Below are 18,416 nucleotides of genomic sequence, written 5' to 3' on the forward strand. Positions count from 1 at the left end.
TCCTATCCACAGACAAATCCTTGCAGCGGCTAAAAGGGCTGATCAAGTTGGTCATTTTCTCTGGGTGGGATCAGACACTTGGGGCTCCAAAATGAGTCCATTGGTTCAGCAAGAAGACGTTGCTGAGGGAGCAATCACCATTCTGCCTAAGAGAGCAACCATAGAGGGTAAGAAATCTATTTTGATCATCTTTTGTCTTTTGTCATAATGTCTTATCTTTTTCCTCAATCCATGGAATATTATTGATAACTAACCAATATGCAACCATCAATATGCATGTGAACAAGCAGATTTGTTGTGGTTGTAAATATATATTTATGGCATGATTTAAAATTCAATGCAAATTCAAATGCATCTAAATTCCCTTAGGTTTTCCTGGGATCTGGGATTCAAATTACAGTATCAAAGTATATTCCTCAGTGGCAAAACTATTGGCATTTATTTTCATGCTTATCATAACTTAGTAGCTTGCTGATCATACAGAGTATTATCACCACTAAAAGGAAGCAAAATAATGGAAACAAGAATAAAATGTTACATGTTATATGTTTATGTATAGTTCTGATTATACAGTTTGTAGGAAGACAGAAATTTTTCTTTCAAATTATATTTCAGTTTTATCATGGTAAGTCAAATACATGAAAAACATTCAGGGAGACTTATATAGATATACAGCGTATGAACATACATTCATAAACACTGTTCACATGTAAACATATATTAACTGCGTGTGTTTGTGTGTACACACATTTCTAGACATGATTTTCTTCTCTGCTTCCCTATAATTTTTTCCCCTCTATGTTTTTATTTTCTAATCCATCATTTCTTTGTTACCCCCTTTGTCTATACAGATGTTTAGAAACCTAATTGGCATCCTTCTGGGCTAACAAAACTTGATGATTAGAATTCATGTTCTAATTTAATTTGAAAAGAAAAGTTCTTTTATAAAGGAGACACTAAGCAAAGAAAAAGAACTCCTCTGTTGGTACATGGCTTTGTATTCCTTGTCTGTCAGGCCAGGTCTCCTAAGAATCTGTGGAATGTTTCACACATTAAAATGAGCTCCCACGTCTTCACTCAAAGGAAGATCAAATATTTGCCTGCCTTTTTACTCTGTCTACACTACTACCTTATTAATTATTCTTCTTAGAACTATAATGCACTTCAGCCTTTCATTTTCATAAATACCTGAAATAGATAGACACTGGGGGTATATTGCATGTGAAAACTAGCTAATTTCAATCACCTTTGTGCTGTCTACATAGTATCCCGGGGATATTTCTAACACACTGCACCAAAGGTATAGAAAAGTAAGTAGAAAACACAATAGTAACATGTATGAAAGTTTTCAGTATCTTAAAATAATATCTTTACAGGCCATATATTATATACATTAGATGTAATTGAAAACACTGAATAGTCTATTGGAAACAATGGAGCACTTAACATCTTAAAGCCACATTTTAAAATGTCAGCCCAGTGGATGTATCTGAAAAAAAGTTGTACCTACTTTGCCTTCTATTACTTGCTGTCAGAATTGGAATTAAGCATTTGCCTATGACGTTGGTTTCATAGTTTGATAATTGTTAGGGGCTGGCAGGGACCTTATAGATCATCAGGTCCAGCCCTCCTGCACTTGGGCAGGAAAGACAGCTGGGATCAAAAGACCCCAGCAAAATAGGCATCAAGAAGTTTTTTGAAGATCGCCAGGGTGGATGACTGTACCACTTCTGTTCCAAACCCTCAGCACTCAACTTGTAAAGAAGTTTTTCCTATGTCTAGCCTGAAGCGATCCTCAATCAGCTTGTGCATATTATTTCTTGTCTACCCCTGCGGGGCCTTGGTGAACAGATGCTCCCGCAGGACCTGATGTACACCCCTGATATACTTATAGGCTGCCACCAAGTCCCCCCTGAGTCTTCTCTTCAACAAGCTGAACAATCCCAAGTCCCTCGCCCTTTCCTCATATGTCTTGGTCTCCAGGCCTGTAATCATGCATGTGGCCCTCCTTTGGACTCTCTTGAGCTTCTCCACATCCTTCCTGAAGTGTGGCGCCCAGAACTGGATGCAGTACTCCAGTTCTGGTCTCACCAAGGCCGAGTAGAGTGAGAGGATGACATCCTCAGTCATTCTTGAGATGCCTCGGTTGATGCATGCCAGCGCTTGATTAGCTCTGCCAGCTATGCTATTGCATTGGTGGCTTACGTTCATTTTGTTGTCAGTTATGACACCCAGGTCTCGTTCAGTTGTGGTGCTGGCAAGCATAGCACTGCTGAGCCTGTAAGCGTGTTGTGGGTTATTTCTCCCCAGATAGAGCACTTTACATTTCTCTGTATTAAACGGCATCAGGTTGAGGTCCGCCCACTTCACTAGCCTGTCCAAGTCAGCCTGTATTGCCAGGCTGTCTTCAAGAGTGATCACGCTCCCCCATAGTTTGGTGTTGTTAGTGAACTTTGCCAAATTGCTTATAATACCTGAATCCAAATTGTTGATGAACATGTTGAAGAGCACTGGTCTGAGCACTGAACTCTGAGGGATGCTACTGGTCACCTTCCACCTTGATGACTCAGTTGAGAAGTTCACATGACCACTTAAAATAGTAGTCCTCAAGGTCATGTTCCTGATAACATCAATAAGGTGCATGCAGGCTTATCCTTCATATGTTGTATGTGCTGCAAGTTAGTACTGATACTGAAGAAATGCATATTACATTACAATGAGAAGTAAAATAGTTTTGCTTTTCAATGGGTGCATCTACATGTGTGCTTAACTATGCAGTAGAGTAATTTGCTGTGGTGTTGTAAAGCATCATAGTCTACACATGTGATGCTATTAGACTGCAGCTGATCAATTTTTGCCACCATAAGATAGTACTGTCGGGAACAGTGGTATATCATGGCGGTGAAAATAACTGCCTAAACACATGTGTAAGCATTGACCCAAGGCATACATTGCACCTGGTCACCCCAGGCAGCAGGAGGCCAGACCCCTGCCTGCCTCCTAGCCACAGGGTTCTGCATGCTGGGGTACTCCTGTGCCCCAGCCAGCCCCTCTGCCACTGCCTCCCAGAGCATGGGACTGACTCCCCTAGCCCCAGGCCAACCCCTTGCTGCTCCACCCTGGCTCAAATTGCTGTGATCCCTGTGCTATGTGTAGCATCTGAATGTGTGTCCTGGACCACAGCAGTTTGAGCATCTGCATGTGACATTAAGGTGCTATGATAAATTCCAGCACAGTTTGTGCTGGAGTTTATCGCATTGCTTTAATGGCATGTGTAGATGCACCCAATGAGATTACACGATATAAATGGAAATGCAGAGTAAAATGTTCTAGAGTTTCAAATCTAACAGTATTACCACTAGTGGTAGATGAACATCAGTAGAGCTGAAGGCGCAACTCAATACTGTTATAAGAATCATAAACTTTGCAAGCTTTTCAGAACTTCTCTTGCTTTGAAGTTGGTCACTAGAACATAGATTTTCACAGGATTTCTAGTAGGTCCTTCTGCGTAAAAAGAAAAAATGAAAATAGCTGAAATTCTCTGCCATGCTCATAACGATTCTTTTGCTTTGGATAAAGAGCAAGAAGGGCACAGAGATTCTCAAACATTCAGAAGCAAGATCAACATCATCAATACCAAATGTTTCATGAAAAAACTCTAATCACCTGGAAAGGTACATGTCAATTCTCCCTTTATTCAATCCATTTCGTCCATCCCTAATTACCATCTGCATTTGCCATCTGCTTGCTTCTTCTGAGAGGGCAGAGAAAAAATTGGATGACGAGGAGCAGCAAATCCTACTTCTCCCTTTCTAAGGCAACTTGTACATTGTCGTTTCAAAACAGCTCTTAAAACTTTCATAGTGAATAATTTTCCTTCTACAAAGCAGTTTTCCAAGGCTAGGAATGTCTCCTTTTCGACCCGCTATATGTTCATATTTGATGTACCGGGGTAAACTCTGTGAATTCTGTTAATTATAGGATATCATTCTTTTTTTTACATAGCATTATTTTTAGTTTGGTGAAAGTATTACTTTTGTGTGTGTTTGTATACGTCTTATCATGAAAGCTCTCCAGATTTATAAATTTGGCTTCTGCATATCTTTTTATTTTGTCATTGTTATCATTTAGTTATGAGACTAAGTGAAATGAGAACAGACATTTTAATGTCATCTTTTTATCATCTAGCAGAGAGCATCTGCTCCCACAAGTTTACCAGCTCATTTCTTCTGACAATAAATAAATAAATAAAATAAGAAGCCTAGATTTTTCCATCTAAATTGATAGAAAGGAAACTAAATTGATAAAATGCAGCTGTATTTGCCCTGAAGGATCTTATCTTGAACAGTATCATAGCCTAGCACAATCTACTTTTTATGGAGTATTATGTAAAAAGTGCTGCACTTAGCTTTAGGGCTCTTATGCACTGATTCAAGAAAACATTAAGCACTTGCTTAACTCTCATTGAGATCAATGAGACTTAAGCCTATGCTTAACAGAGATGGAGTTAAGTATGTGTTAGAACATTTTGATTAATTGGGATATGAAGGACAGGATGCAGTGCAGTTTTATTCCATGACAGGTTAGGAGTGAAGAACCATTGGGGTGGACAATCCTAATGGAGGAGCTGAGGTGCAGTAGTTGCTTTGCTGTGACTCATCCAATAGCAGAAGACCCCATCCTTGACCTACTGTGGTCCTGCCCCAAACCTTTGACTTTAGGCTTTGCTTGGCATTTGCAAGATTTCCTCATTAGCTCCTATAAATGAAATTCTACAGGCCAGTTACAGGAAACTCAGACACATCAATTTAATGTTGGAATAGTCTTACCTTTTTACATGGCGTAAAAAAGTGAATCACAAAGAGATGTCTAGCCCTGGCAACTGATGACATGCTTTATTTTATATCTTCAAAAAAAACAAAAAAACAAACAAAAAACAGGGCGGGGAGCACAGTTTGAGTTCCTAGTTGGGCCAGTTGTAAGTATTAGCTATCATTGTACATTAGAGTTGCATCAGAGCTGCTCACAATAGCAGGATAATGCTGTTTAAATACACTTTATGGCCAAATTTTCCCACTAATAATTCCTATTTCACAAATCTTTGGAGATACAGGCACTTGAACATGAAAAGGATAGGTAAATGACTTACTATGGAGGATGCCTACATAGTATTCAGTGTTATTCATATTTTATGTCAGATCATAAAGGTAAGGGGATCTTACATTTCAGTCATTTCTCTGTCTTCTGCACCATAACTGCTTTGCTTCCTGAAAAGATCTAGACCTCATGCCTCCGCAAATTTTCATTCTTCTGATCCCCATGGTGAGTTTACCTTTGAAACCTTAGAGAGCATTTTTTACCAGCTTCAGTAGAAACATGCTTCTCTGCTGCTGTTTCTTCTGATGCTGTTTGTTGCTGATAACATGAGAACATTTTATTCTTCAATATGTGATGCCAGTAGCCTCTTTCTCTCACATGTCAAAGAAAAAATTACGCAAGTAGGTAAACGTTAAACCTTACCACTATACTAAAATAAATCTATGCTTCCTGAACTTTCAATATCTTGTAGCATAGACCTATTGGTAAGATATCAATTTTTTAACCATCTCTTCCTCTAAAATCATAACCTCTTAACACAAACTGTGGAATAAAAAAGTTATCAACATGCAAATGTATGTAATTATATCCTGCTTAAAATACCCTCAACTTCGTTCACAGTGTCGCCAGCATACCCTGGTTATAAGAACATGCCCTGGCCATCAGAGGAAGTTTAGAGCACTTAGCATATGGCAGGATAGGTCCCCAGATAATTAAATATTTGTTTGATTGCTTGACATCGCTCATGAGACAAGATTTTCTTTGCCACTGTCCTATGGGGTGATTTAAGAAACCATTACATGAACTGAATACAGTCAGCTTAAGTCAGTCTTAATATAGCCCAGTTGTGTTTGATGTAATTATGCTGAAAGGATAAAGTCACATCTGATTTAAATAATTGCAGTAGACCATGAGCCAGTGGGAGTGCACACTTAAACAGTACACAGTTTATAAAAAGGTGAACTTGAAAAATATTTTAATTAAAGGTATTAGATATTGACCCCCAGGTATCCATACCTAACTCTGACCGAAAAGCCCCCAAATCTGGTTACTCTGAGCTCTTGGATAACAAGGGAATCTGTCTTTATGCTCTCAGGAAATAATTAACACACACATTTGGTCATGAGCCTGTGTGTTTATATTTACAGGAATGCACACACTACTTTAGATTTTGTATACCATAGGCATAACGACTTGCGTGTGTGTAAGGGAGAATAGTCTCAGGTCTCCTTTTGTGTACTCTTTCACTTCAGTAGTGTCTTGCAAGTGTTACAGTGATATAATGCACTTATGGGCTGTGTCTAGATGAGCACAGCCATGCGGTATGTGGTGCCACAGACACATCTGTGGTGCCACTACTGCATGTTCAGCTGTTCTCTGTGCTACAAGGAAGCAGCGTGGGGGGGACGGGGGACTTGACCCCTGGATATCCAGGGGTCAAAAAAATCAACCAGAAAAAAAAAGGTGGAGCGGCTCATGCAGGGGCAACACGGGCTGCTAAAAACTGGAGCCTGGCCGGCCAGAGCCATACTGTGGTTGTCAGCCGGGCTCTGAATGGCAGGATCACCATTGCTGCAGCCCCAGGAGGCCCCCAGGACACCAGGTAAGGCTGCTGGAACTAGCCCAGTGCTGGCCTCAGCCTCCCTGACCCCACCCAGGGTAACCTGTCACATGCCAGAGTTTGCATGGCACAGGCATTCCCAGGGGACAAGTAGTGGCAGTACAAGGTGTGTCACCGCTAGTTGTCCCCAGGAAACCAAATGTGCATGCTCGTCTGGACACAGCCATGGTGACTATCAGTGGCAGAAGGTAAAGGAAATGTGTTTTCTAGTGAAATTCAAAACGGTATGAGGCCTGCCCTCTTCACTACTATTTATTTTCTGTTTAGTATAACAACATAAAAATGCCATCCCTCTGCTGATATGGTTGACTTTGATGTGCATTAAAGTAACCATGCAACAGAAACCAAATGGCAGTAACACCCACCCAAAACCCAAATCAGCTGTCTCTTATTTAATCCCCTGTATGTTTGTCCTCCAAAAACAATCTCATTCTTTCCCAGGTTCTTCAGATGCCTAAGAAAAAAGCTAAGTGTTTTGTGCTGAAGAAATGACTTGCTTGGCAAAATTAGTTGAAAGAGCAGAGAGAAAACAATGCTAAGCAATGCTAAGGAATGAAAAAAGAGCAAAGAGGCAGGGATGTTTGTGATGTATAAGTAGAGCTAAGGTAAACACAGTACTTAGAAATACTAATAATGTGATACTGGTCAGAGTGGAGATAAGACATATCCAGACAAATATATAAAGCCTGTATAAAGCCTGTTCAAGCGGCATTAGAGAAATGCAGTGTCTGTAGAAAGCCAACACGAAGGTTGAGTGAAAGAAAAACAAGCATTTTGTTTTTGCAACTCAGTTGGGCTACACTTTTCTTTCTGCCTTACAAATTGGTAAATTGGTGTACATGGAAATGTACCTTACAAGCAGGTACAGTCCAGGAGAAAATTTTACGTTTGCAACATTCGTTATTTGAATTCCCAGAAGCTCAAGGGCCAAACAAAAAATAAAAATAAACACTGTGTAAGAACTCACATTGGATTCACGTAGGTCAGCGTGTCTCTATAAAATTCCAGATATGGAGTCCGAGTTCTCCTGCAAAGGCTAACAACCTCAACAAGTATGCCTTTATAAATTTAAATGAACTTCCCCAGTATCCTTTTTAATCACACACTGACCTTTAAAAACATGACTGCCACTTTACCTCTTCATTTTTCACTAGATTTAATAAACTTTAAAGCTTTCCACCTTCTTGTTATCAGGATGATACCAAAATCTAATTATACTTTCTAACGGCCGGGGGTAGCTATCTTTATTATACCATATACATATATATGGGAGCTAGCAGGATGACCCTCTGATTAGAGATGATAACACTACTGGTTCAGACATCCATTTAAGTTCTTCCTGTCAGATAATAATTTTTAAATGATGAGTTTTTAAACTCTGAACCTGGAGGCAAAGCATTTCCTTCTGCCAGCAAAATGAAAGCATCCAGCCACAAGGGAAAGAAGGAAAACTGGATTTGATCATGTTAGAATAGCTCTGTATTGACTTATTGTTGAATTAACTATGGCACATTTTAATTACTAGAGGTATGCAAAATATTTGCCTGTCCAGGCCCACCTAAACCTGCTGTGAAGACAGGGTGCTGTGTAGACTGTGGGGAAAAAAGGCATTTGTTGCCCTTTTGTTTTAACCAGAGTCTTTGATTACTGTATTTACTATAAGCTTTAACTTGCCACCTCTGTCAAACCCTGAGTCTTTGATTACTGTATTTACTCGAGTATAAGATGCGTTTCCCCTCTGAATCAACATGAGGAAAAAAAGCCCCTTGTCTTGCATTTGTATACAAGGTCACCTCATTAAATACATTGTCTGTCTTTGAATTACTGCTGAAAGCTGTGTGCACTCAGTAATAGAAACCAACAATGAAGTTGATTAAATAGAGCCAACACTGAGTATGACTATGAAGTTCATGGCCCATATGGGAAAAACATGCTGATGGGAACCTTTCTTTTCTTTTCTTTTCTTTTCTTTTCTTTTCTTTTCTTTTCTTTTCGGAGGGGAGGGGAGCTAAAAACAAGAGGTGTTCCTTTCGCAGGGAGCTAGCACCAGGTCTAGAGGTACTGAAACACCAGGTTGGTACCAAGAGAGACCTGACACTCTCTCCTCTGAATGCTTGCTCTTAGACAAAAGACAGAGATGCGAGATGGAAGGATAGGTCAGTGCAGCCCATCTAAATAAGATACATGGCACTGCCCATTACATGTAGTTCACCTCTGCACCTATTCTTTTTCAAGTCATGGTGATCATACGTTGCATATATTTTGACTTCCTCTTCACTCCCAGAGCTGAGCTGCATCTTTCCCATTTCCAAGGAGTCCTGTTTTTTCACCAGCCTTAGATGTCTGGCAGACACTATCAAATGGGGCCCCATGCAGTTTACCCAGTTTACCCCACACAGTTTAGCGTGGCCCTGCCCTCCATGAAGTGAAGCTGTACTAGTTTGCCCTACATCTCATCTACATATACATTTTTGCAAGATCCTAGGACTTGTGACAAGAATACCGTTCGATCACCATGGCGTGAAACATTGTTGACTCTGCTGGGGCCCAGCCCTATGAACTGTATGGTAAATCATGAACCTTTTGGCTTTGGACTAATATGCACGTGGACTTGCAGGAGTGTGGGTACACGGTGCAGATATTGTAAGGGGAATGTGTATGATGTAATGGCAACAATTGTTTTGGACTGTCAGGTGAGCCATAGTGGCCACAGGACAATTTTGGTAGAAATCTCGCTTGCTCGCTCTCTCTCTCGCTGTCTCTAGGAATATATATATTTACAAAAAACAAAAAGGAAAAAGCCTGTACTCTTTCTAAGTGTGTGCTAAAGTGCCACTTAAAAGTGTTTATGGAGTACCTGTGTTAAAACTTACAGCAGTTTCTAAAAAGGTAAAATGCATCATTTGTGGGTGAACACATCATTTCTGAGTGTTTATGTTGAGGTCAGTTTTTTCAAATGTGTTTCTCAGGATCTGGCAGTAATGAGGGAGGAAGGAGCTGCAGGGGGAGGACACCCCCCGCCCCCCAGTATATTTTCTCTGCTGTATCAGTTGGAGGAGGACAAATTCAAGACAAACCTCTGCTAATTAGATTATATAGCTGGAAAATTATGCTAAATGTATGCATTTCCATTTATGGAATTGAATTATTGGGCGGTCATCTTATAATCAGGGTCATCTTATACTCGGGTAAATTTGGTGTTTTGTGAAACTCCTCTAGGCCCTCTAGAAGACTCATCTACATTTCATTGTTATCATTAGCAGTACAAGGAAGAATAGACGTATAAGGTGGGTTTTAACTGGGCCTCTCTGGAATTCAGGGGAGGAGAGAATGAAAGTGGAAAGTATATTAGGGGCAGGGTTGGATGGTGGAATTCCAGCATATTTTATTACTATCCTTCCATCCTGCCAGCAGGTGCCATGGCTTATTAAAGTGAAAATTAGCAGAGAAATGGTCAGCCTTAAAAGGCAGCATTTATCTTTTCTCCAAAGTGGCCCTTTTACTCCAGGATCTCTAGGATTTATAAAGTGGGCTTTGGGCAGGTCTTCCAAAATCTCTAGTCACTAGGGTGGGCTTTTCTCCACCCTCTACCCCACCCCCTTTAAGGTTTTTAAAGTACAGGGTATGAACTATTTGATCCTGAATAAGGACTTCAAGATTTGGCCTGTGGATAGTGGCTTAAGAATTATCAAACTTTTTGTGGAAATATTGATTTGTTAGCTATGTCCCAAAGTAACTAGTGATTTTGAGTGCCTCCATATTTAGATGGACGTTATGAGACACCTTAAATTTGAATTCTTTTGAGAAAGCGCTGAGCATGTGCTAACTGAAAATCCTTCAAACTCAACAGCCATGAAAAAAAATGAAGTATCACAAAATAACCAGATCTTGCCTAATGTTTTTAGGCCATCCATGGCTACTTAACGATTTGCTTGGGCTTTTCTAAGCAAATATATATTCTGGAAATGCTTACATTTGTTATTTTTTCCTTTCCTTTCCTTTCCTTTCCTTTTCATGTTTAAAAGTTTTATTTTTATTTTTCAGGCAATTACATTTTCTAGACAAATATTCCTCCTCATATTGACTGAAGCTAACTTAATGCTAGCTGTCTTGCTTTACTTATAAATCTAGATAAAGATAAATGGTAAAAAGACTGTACTTAACATTATTCTGCTGGCCTTCTCCTTGTTTCTGGGCTTTTATTTTCAGTATTTGTTTTCTGTCAAAAAATGTTTTATGGATGTTACAGCTCATTTCTTCTTGCCTTCAGTAACTGGGCTACTGACTTTACAGTTTGAAATGCCTTGTTCTTATTCTTCATTTTTTAAATAATCTTCCTTGTTGTCCATACTTTCCCATGAACTGTTTTTAATGAATACCCACTTACAACAAAATGTGGACAAGGCATATATGAGAGAGAGAGAGAGAGAAGGTAGGGAGTTAAAAGAGGAGAAGGGCAGACAGATATATAATACAATATTGATTATTCTGAATCTGGCAAAATACCTTTGTCAATTGTGAAAAGAAAATCATTCATGAGCTAATTTCCAAGCTTTTGATAGAAGTAAACAATGGGATTCAAGCACATTTTGAGATTAATGATCCAATTCCAGCAGGCTAACAGTGTGGATGGGACTTGTATTTGCAGTTCAGTAAAGTTCTCGGAGAGGAGGTTAAAGGTGGCTCAACCTCAACAGAACAAAGCATGCAGGTGTTAACATAGGGAAGCAATTCTTGAGTTGGTGTAAATCAGCCTAACTCCATGAAGGATTGACCTTTACATTTTTATGTTGTCTCTGTATCTATTTGCCTTTTAAACTATTGGTGAACTGAGGCCTTGAGGTTTTGTTTAGTTTTTATTTCCAATTATGGCTGATTTTCATTTTCTGCTTGCATTGAAAAGATAACTACTTAAGCAAAGTTACTAGTGAAGAAGTATTCAATATCCACCTCTCTATACCATCCCAACCCTCACTACTCTTATAGAGAAGAGACACTACAATTACTACATTAAACTATGCACATATGTAAACACTCAGCTCCTGTGCATGTGTATGCATTACTGCTTGTCTCAGAGTGAACATGAAACACCTTCTGAATTTAAGATGAGATAATTATAGTAATTAAAAATGTGAGCTTCTATTCAAGAGCAGAGCAGCAGCAGAGTTTTTTTTTAATGAATAGTTATCTTAAGCTTCAGATAATCAATCTTCATTAATCAATGAGACCTAGTAGAGGCAAATCTTTATCTTCTCCTAATTTCTACCTACTCCTTATTCAGGTGAGACAAGTATCTGTTTCACTGGACAAGGACTTCAGGTTTTGAGCTTGAGCTGGTTGATTGGGGATCAGTTTTGTTAATTGTAAGGTATATATTTATTTTCTGTTTGAAAATATATCGCCTTAGAATAGCAGAGTTGAGTAAGTTGATATTACATTAATCCAGTGGTCCTGAAACGTTTTATCCTCACTCCTCCATTCTAGCAAAGGCAAAGACCTTCACTTCTGCCTTTCCTTATGTTTCATAGATTTCATAGACATTGGGGCTGGAAGGGACCTTGGGAGATCATCAAGTCCAGCCCCCTGCCCCAAGGGCAGGAAGTCAGCTGGGGTCAAAGGATCCCAGCAAGATGAGCATCCAAATGAAAATGCTGGAGATGACATTCAACAATGTCCAACATTAATAAAATAGTGAATGTGATTGCATATGCAGCTCTAATAGCCCTTATCCAGTATGTTTCGCTGAGACAGATGTGCCTGGTTTTGTGCACAGTTTGTCCATTTGTGGGATGAAGTTGGATAACAGGCTGGCTTGCAGAGGGACAGTATGGCCAATACGAACTGTCTGAAACTCCTGAGTTATTTGTCTGAGACAACATAAAGTTGTCTTATAAATTTCAAGGTCTCTTCTAAAATAAATCAATCAAAACTTGGGGGTTCTTTTGTTTTGTTTTGGGTTTTGGATCTTAGGATGCACATTTTTCAGATTTATAAGCTTTCCTCTGGTTATGTGATGGCTAGAAACTTCTTTTTAACAGCATAAGAAAGCTCGGATTCTCTCTTAGGCTCTTGATGCTAGAAATAAGCAATACACCAAATATTAGGAGGCTTGTGATAGAGTTGTGACGATCGGTGACACTGGAGGAAATGAAGTGCAGGAGCTCATGGGATGAGTCGGACAATCTGTGTGCAACACTGAGGAGGTGAGTGAGAGCCTGAGCAACAACAAAAATTTAGATCCTTATGGGCACAATTTAAGGAAGATCCTGAAACAACTCATCCTATTCTACTCATTCATACTATAACTGCATTAAGCCTCCGTTTCTCCCCAAGCTAATGTTCCTTTATATATTCATATCTAACCCTTTTCCCTTCTGAAAAGGCCCTGAAACTGCTCAGCATTTTCCTGTATGGCAGGTCCATGCTAACAGTATTAAGTTAGGGAACATTGAGAAAGGAGGAGTAGAAAGACATTGTAATGTCACCATATTGGTCACCAGGGCTAGGGACAGAAGTTACACATAAACCAGTTTAAGTGATCAGAAACTGGTTTAAACCTGTAACAGAACAGAAGCTCAGTGCACCTAACCCAGTTTCAAAATGACTGAAACTGGTTTAAGATAAACCCGATTGAATGTAATATTAAACTTGACTGATTTAGGTCAAACTGGTTTATGGAACTTCTGCCCCAGACCCCATCCTGGCTCAAGTTAAATCAGAGTCCCCCAGCATACCAGCATGCTTTGCAGCCCCAGGCTGGGCTGTGCTGTCTGCTCCAGAGAGCAGGGTTGACATCATCCCTCTGCTCTGTAGCTGGAGCAGTGAGGGCTGGCTGCCAACGGGGTGGGGGTGGGAACCTGGCTAGGGACTGCAGCTAGGTCTGCTTGGGGTGGGGCATCCCCTACCAGACTATTCCCTGTTTGCCACTGGAGCAGAGGGGGTGGGGGTATGGGGCGGGGAGGAAAGCCTGGGAGAGACTGCCCCCGAGACAAACCCCGGCTGAGGTCCAGGGCCAGGGAGGGGGTTTAAGCTCATCCCACTTTCCTGCCTCAGTGTGGTGGCCCTGGGTGGGGGCATGAGTACGCCCCCTGCTCTCCACTTGAGTGGGGAGCAGAGCGCGGAGGGGATGGGCAGCAACACAAACACACAGGCACTCATGCGCACACACACACTCACGTACACACTCTCAAGCACACACACAAACACTCACACTCATACACACATTCATGCACACAAGCAGGCACTCACACTCAAGTACACACGCACACTCACATATGCACACACAGTTGCATAAACACGCACACATGTACGCACTCACATAAATGCCCACACTCACTCATACCTTCACATGCAGACTGGGCCTTTCACAGCCCAGAAGCACAAGCTGTGCTGCAGCTGGCCGTGCCCAGGGCCTGATCCCACATAACTTGGAGGAACGGAGCTGGGGAAGGAGGGGCTGGGTAAGCGGGATTGCAGCAGCCCAGGGAGCCCAAACTGGCCCAGCACTTCTGCACCCCAAGGGGCTGAGGCTGATTCAGGTACTGGGCTCGACTGTGGGGTGCTACCCGGGAGAGGTGACACAGCCCAAGCTCAGCGGGGGACCACGGATCGCACTGAGCGCCCTCTCAGGGAAGGAAATGTCCTCCCAGGCTGGGTGCTGGTGCAGCAGGGGGTGGCCCTAGCCCTGGCTTGGCATGCTTGGTGCTGAGGCCCTAGGGAAAGCGCGAGCCAGGCTGGGCCAGGGCCACCACCTCGCAGCTCGCTGGACCCAAGTGCCCTCATGTTACTGGGGCAGTGAACCAGGCCATGCCCCCAAGAGAACCAGCACGCTCCCCATTGCTAGGGCTGGGCCAGGCCAGGAAGTCCCACAGGGAGCCCAGACCCCAGCTGTCAAGGCTGAGCTGAGGCCACTGGCAGCTCCTGGAGCTTGGGAAGTGTCTGCGTGGCCTGCCCTGCAGGTGTGGCTCACTCTGTCCAGTGCTGCCTTCCATCGGCACAACCTGGGTGCAAACCCAGGGCTACCAAGATGGGACTCCCTCTGCCTGCATACCCCATTGACACAGGCTAGGCACAGGCATGCTCATGGGCAACTCTGCCTTGGAAGTGCGCTCAGAGCCGGAACTAATTTGGGCCAGAAACCAAGCGGGGCACACATACGGCTAATCCCTGGCCCCAGCCCTGTACTTCAGCACTCAGGGAGGAGGGACCTGGACTCGGACCCCTGGCCCACACCACCTGGAGCAGCCACCAGAGCTTTCCCTATGGCAAGGCCCAATCCTAGCCTACAATTTAATCTTCAGTGAATTCAGGGCAATGTGGGGTCCATGGCCAACTTGTGATCCAGTCACTGCTGCTGCCATTTTGGGCTGAACTGGGCCAGGCCAAAATGAACTGGCTGGGGTCCAGGCCCAGCTCACTTAGTCAGGGAATGGGGTTTAAACCCCCTCCCTGGCCTCAAACCCCACCTGGGTTTAATCTGTGCAGCTTTGACTAATCTGTAAAGACTGAATTGGGTTTTTTGACTATGTATTTAGCCTAGTTGTTAGATAAGGTTAATGCATGGGAGAGTCTTCAGTTGCTACAGCTTTGCTGCATGTTTGAGAGAGACTTTTCTATGCACTGATTTAAGGTTTTCAGTTTCCAGGATTCTAAATGTTAAACTTAACATTTAGTTTGTCACCCCTCATTGACAACACTTGGGTTGCACAGATGCAAATGCTGATAGACTTTGGCTCTTTTTCTGATATTTATTAATCATACTGCTCTTAAAGGCATTTTGTCTACAAACTTGACAGAAATTTATCTTTCCCAGTTCTGGGGAACCTACTAATTTATATTTAATTAGTGTTGCAGTTACCTAGGAATCTGAGACGCACTTGCAACAATTGAAAGTATATTGCTTATTGATTCAGACATCTTTAAAAGTTGCTCTGGGAGTTAAGATCTACTTTTGATTCCTTCTTGCCTCCCAAGGAATCTTGTTCCCCCTGGGTTAGTACTGACTCGATTGTGATTACATTAGTGCGTTGTGCAGAGGAAGGACTGTAAAACTGTTTGTCCGTATACGTTTGCCAGAGAGAAGGCAAATTTGAGCATCAGAAGAGAATGCCCTCCTTATGTATCATGAATGATGTTAGTGAGCCAGGCTTCATGTGACACTTGTTTTTCTTTGCATTCTTTCATGGTTTGCCAGTTTCCAGCTTCATCATGAAAAGCACTGTGCAATTAAATATTGGCTTAACTACCACTGCACAGTGATGCACAGTCTCAGGAGATTGATAAATATGGTAATGCTGTTGAGACCCAGCCAAACAGACAGGGCTTATTCCCAAATTGTATATACAAACTGCATACTCAGTATGGTGGTTCTGAAGCAATACAGTGCTTAACATTAAAAGGTTGCAAAGAAGGCTTTGGGGAGAGTTTGACTAAGTTTGGAGAGCCAGTAGCTTAAGGGGAGTATTACTTTTTAATATGCAGCTATAGGAAGGTTAGGAAATGCAATTTTAATGCAGTGGAATTGGTGGGCTTAACTCAGTGTAGTTTCTAACCTCCTTCCAACTTATTCAAGGCATTGCCCCTTTTCATATTTTTCTTTTCTTTTTAAGCCCTCATCTGATTTATTCTCATAGTCACTGGGAGGTGTAATGTCAAACTTAATTCTTCTTTTGATGCAAACTGGAAGCCTGAATGTGCCAAAATGAAATACTCTCATGATATTCTACATATGTGTTTGTATTGTAAATATGTTTTCCTTAAAAATAGTCTTGATTCTAGACCAGCTGAAAATGCAACCTTTTAAATAGATGACCAGGAGGCAATTATATTATGGTATAGTACTTAGTTAAATGCTATGAGTTTAATTGGTCAGGGGCATAAATAATTGGGATTTTAGGTTTTCTTAAAAGTATTATAGAATACCTATCTTCCCAATTCTGAGTTGCCTGCCACACACAGTGCAAGAGACAGTCAATACCAGGAAAAGTGAGATTAAGACCTGCTTTCCCTCATCCAAAAGAGGGAATTTGAACCTGTCCTATTACAAAGGAAAAGGGGGTTGGTTTTAATAGAGATGCCACCTGACAGTAATTACTTCAGGGAAGGAGAAGAAGACCAAATTGGTATAAACTGGCTATAAATCTAAGCTGGAAATCAGAAGATGACCATGAAAGCAATCAGATCTGCAGCTGATATTCAGCTGGAACAGTAGAAGGAAGAAAAACTAACTGTTTTTATGGCAGAGCTTGGAAAGTTTATGAAAGGGATTGTATAACATACCTGGATCCCTTTCCAACTGGAATGAGAAGATATGTTCCTGCTTAGGCATGTGATTCAAATGGGATAAAAAAGGACAGCTTAATGTAAAAGAAGACTGCAGGTACCATTTTAGTCCATAAAAGCTAAATAAAAAAACCCAACCCACCTGTTTTCTAAAGACCCCAAAGAAACTTAAGCCACATCTACAGTAAACTTCCCTCCAGTTGTGGTGCAACACCCACAAGCTATTCTGGGCAGGATGCCTCTTAAATTACCAGCAGTTTAGCTGCATCTCTCCAGCTCCACCAGATGGAAAGGTAAAGGCACAATGATCTCCAATTCACCACCCACACAATTGCACTTCCTGCCATGCCACATATGCATGACTGGAGGTGTGATTGTGGGACCCTATCATACCTTATTGCTTGTGCAGAGGTAGCCCTGGATCATGATCCCTGGCTTCCTCTGTATAGGCAATTATCAGGCTCCTGCTGCTGGGAGCTCCCTCAAGTGATGGGGCCCCCAGTCATGGGGGAGCACCTGCCCCATGTTCAGTTAATGCTGTGATGGGAACCAGCCACAAAATTATTACACCTTTGTTGGAATAACTTTGTGGCTTATTCCTCGTTTTATCACACCGTTAATTGACTAAACGTGTGGCAGGCTCACAACTTAACGTGATTAATTGGTTGATCACATCTTAAGTATAACATGTGGCAGGGGCCTGTGGTAGGTTAATTAGGTTGAGGGGGGCGAATTGTCATTGTCACTCAGAGTTGCCAGTTAAGCCACCTGAAGCACTGTGTGGAGGGACTTCTGCTGCTTTTGGGTTAGGAAGCATTTTGCTCAAAGCAGTGCAGTGTGCTTGCATGCCTATCCCAAGAATGATCACTGTATAGAGATTTCCCATCTAGACATTTCTCTCATTAGGTTATATCTCTTATTTATAGTATGGTACATCCATCCATTGTGGGATATAGCCTTGGGTCATCCATTGGCATTACCTCTTTGAAGTACGAGATCCGTTGTTGTTGTTGGATACATGTGTGGTGGGGAGAGTGAGAAACTAATAATCTGACTGATACAGCAAGGACAGCTAATTTAAGAGGGTAGAATCCCCATCCAGATTTATCCCTGTCTGGATGCTGCAGTAATCTTCATTCTGAATCACATCTGCTAAACTGTATTTCCTTCTCGAGAGAATTTAATATTATATGGAGCCTGCTGGACATGTTCAGGCAGGCTGTTTTCATCAGCAAATGAGAAACATGATTTCACATTATAACAGCACCTCATGATAGTTCCAAATGTCAAGGTTCTTTGGTAAGAAGACTCACTCTGAAACATCAATATGTACTATATTGTGACATTTCCACCCCATAATGTAGCCTTAACAGAATAGCCCCCAAGAAGGATTCAGTGGGTATCCTAGGGGGCAGAA

General features: G+C 41.7%; 1 protein-coding gene across 1 annotated transcript in view; it reads left to right on the forward strand.

The window, feature by feature from the left end:
* LOC102380524 (metabotropic glutamate receptor 7-like) overlaps positions 1-18,416 on the forward strand; it is a gene marked incomplete at its 3' end in the record, with an annotated part of 337,318 nt that overhangs the window by 289,088 nt on the left and 29,814 nt on the right. The window contains exon 5 of the mRNA XM_006036673.1: positions 13-167. Within this exon, the coding sequence (XP_006036735.1) occupies positions 13-167 (155 nt within the window). The remainder of the gene's footprint in view (positions 1-12; positions 168-18,416) is intronic.

The sequence above is a fragment of the Alligator sinensis genome, unplaced genomic scaffold, assembly GCF_000455745.1.
Source record: "Alligator sinensis unplaced genomic scaffold, ASM45574v1 scaffold1254_1, whole genome shotgun sequence".
In the NCBI taxonomy this organism is placed as follows: domain Eukaryota; kingdom Metazoa; phylum Chordata; order Crocodylia; family Alligatoridae; genus Alligator; species Alligator sinensis.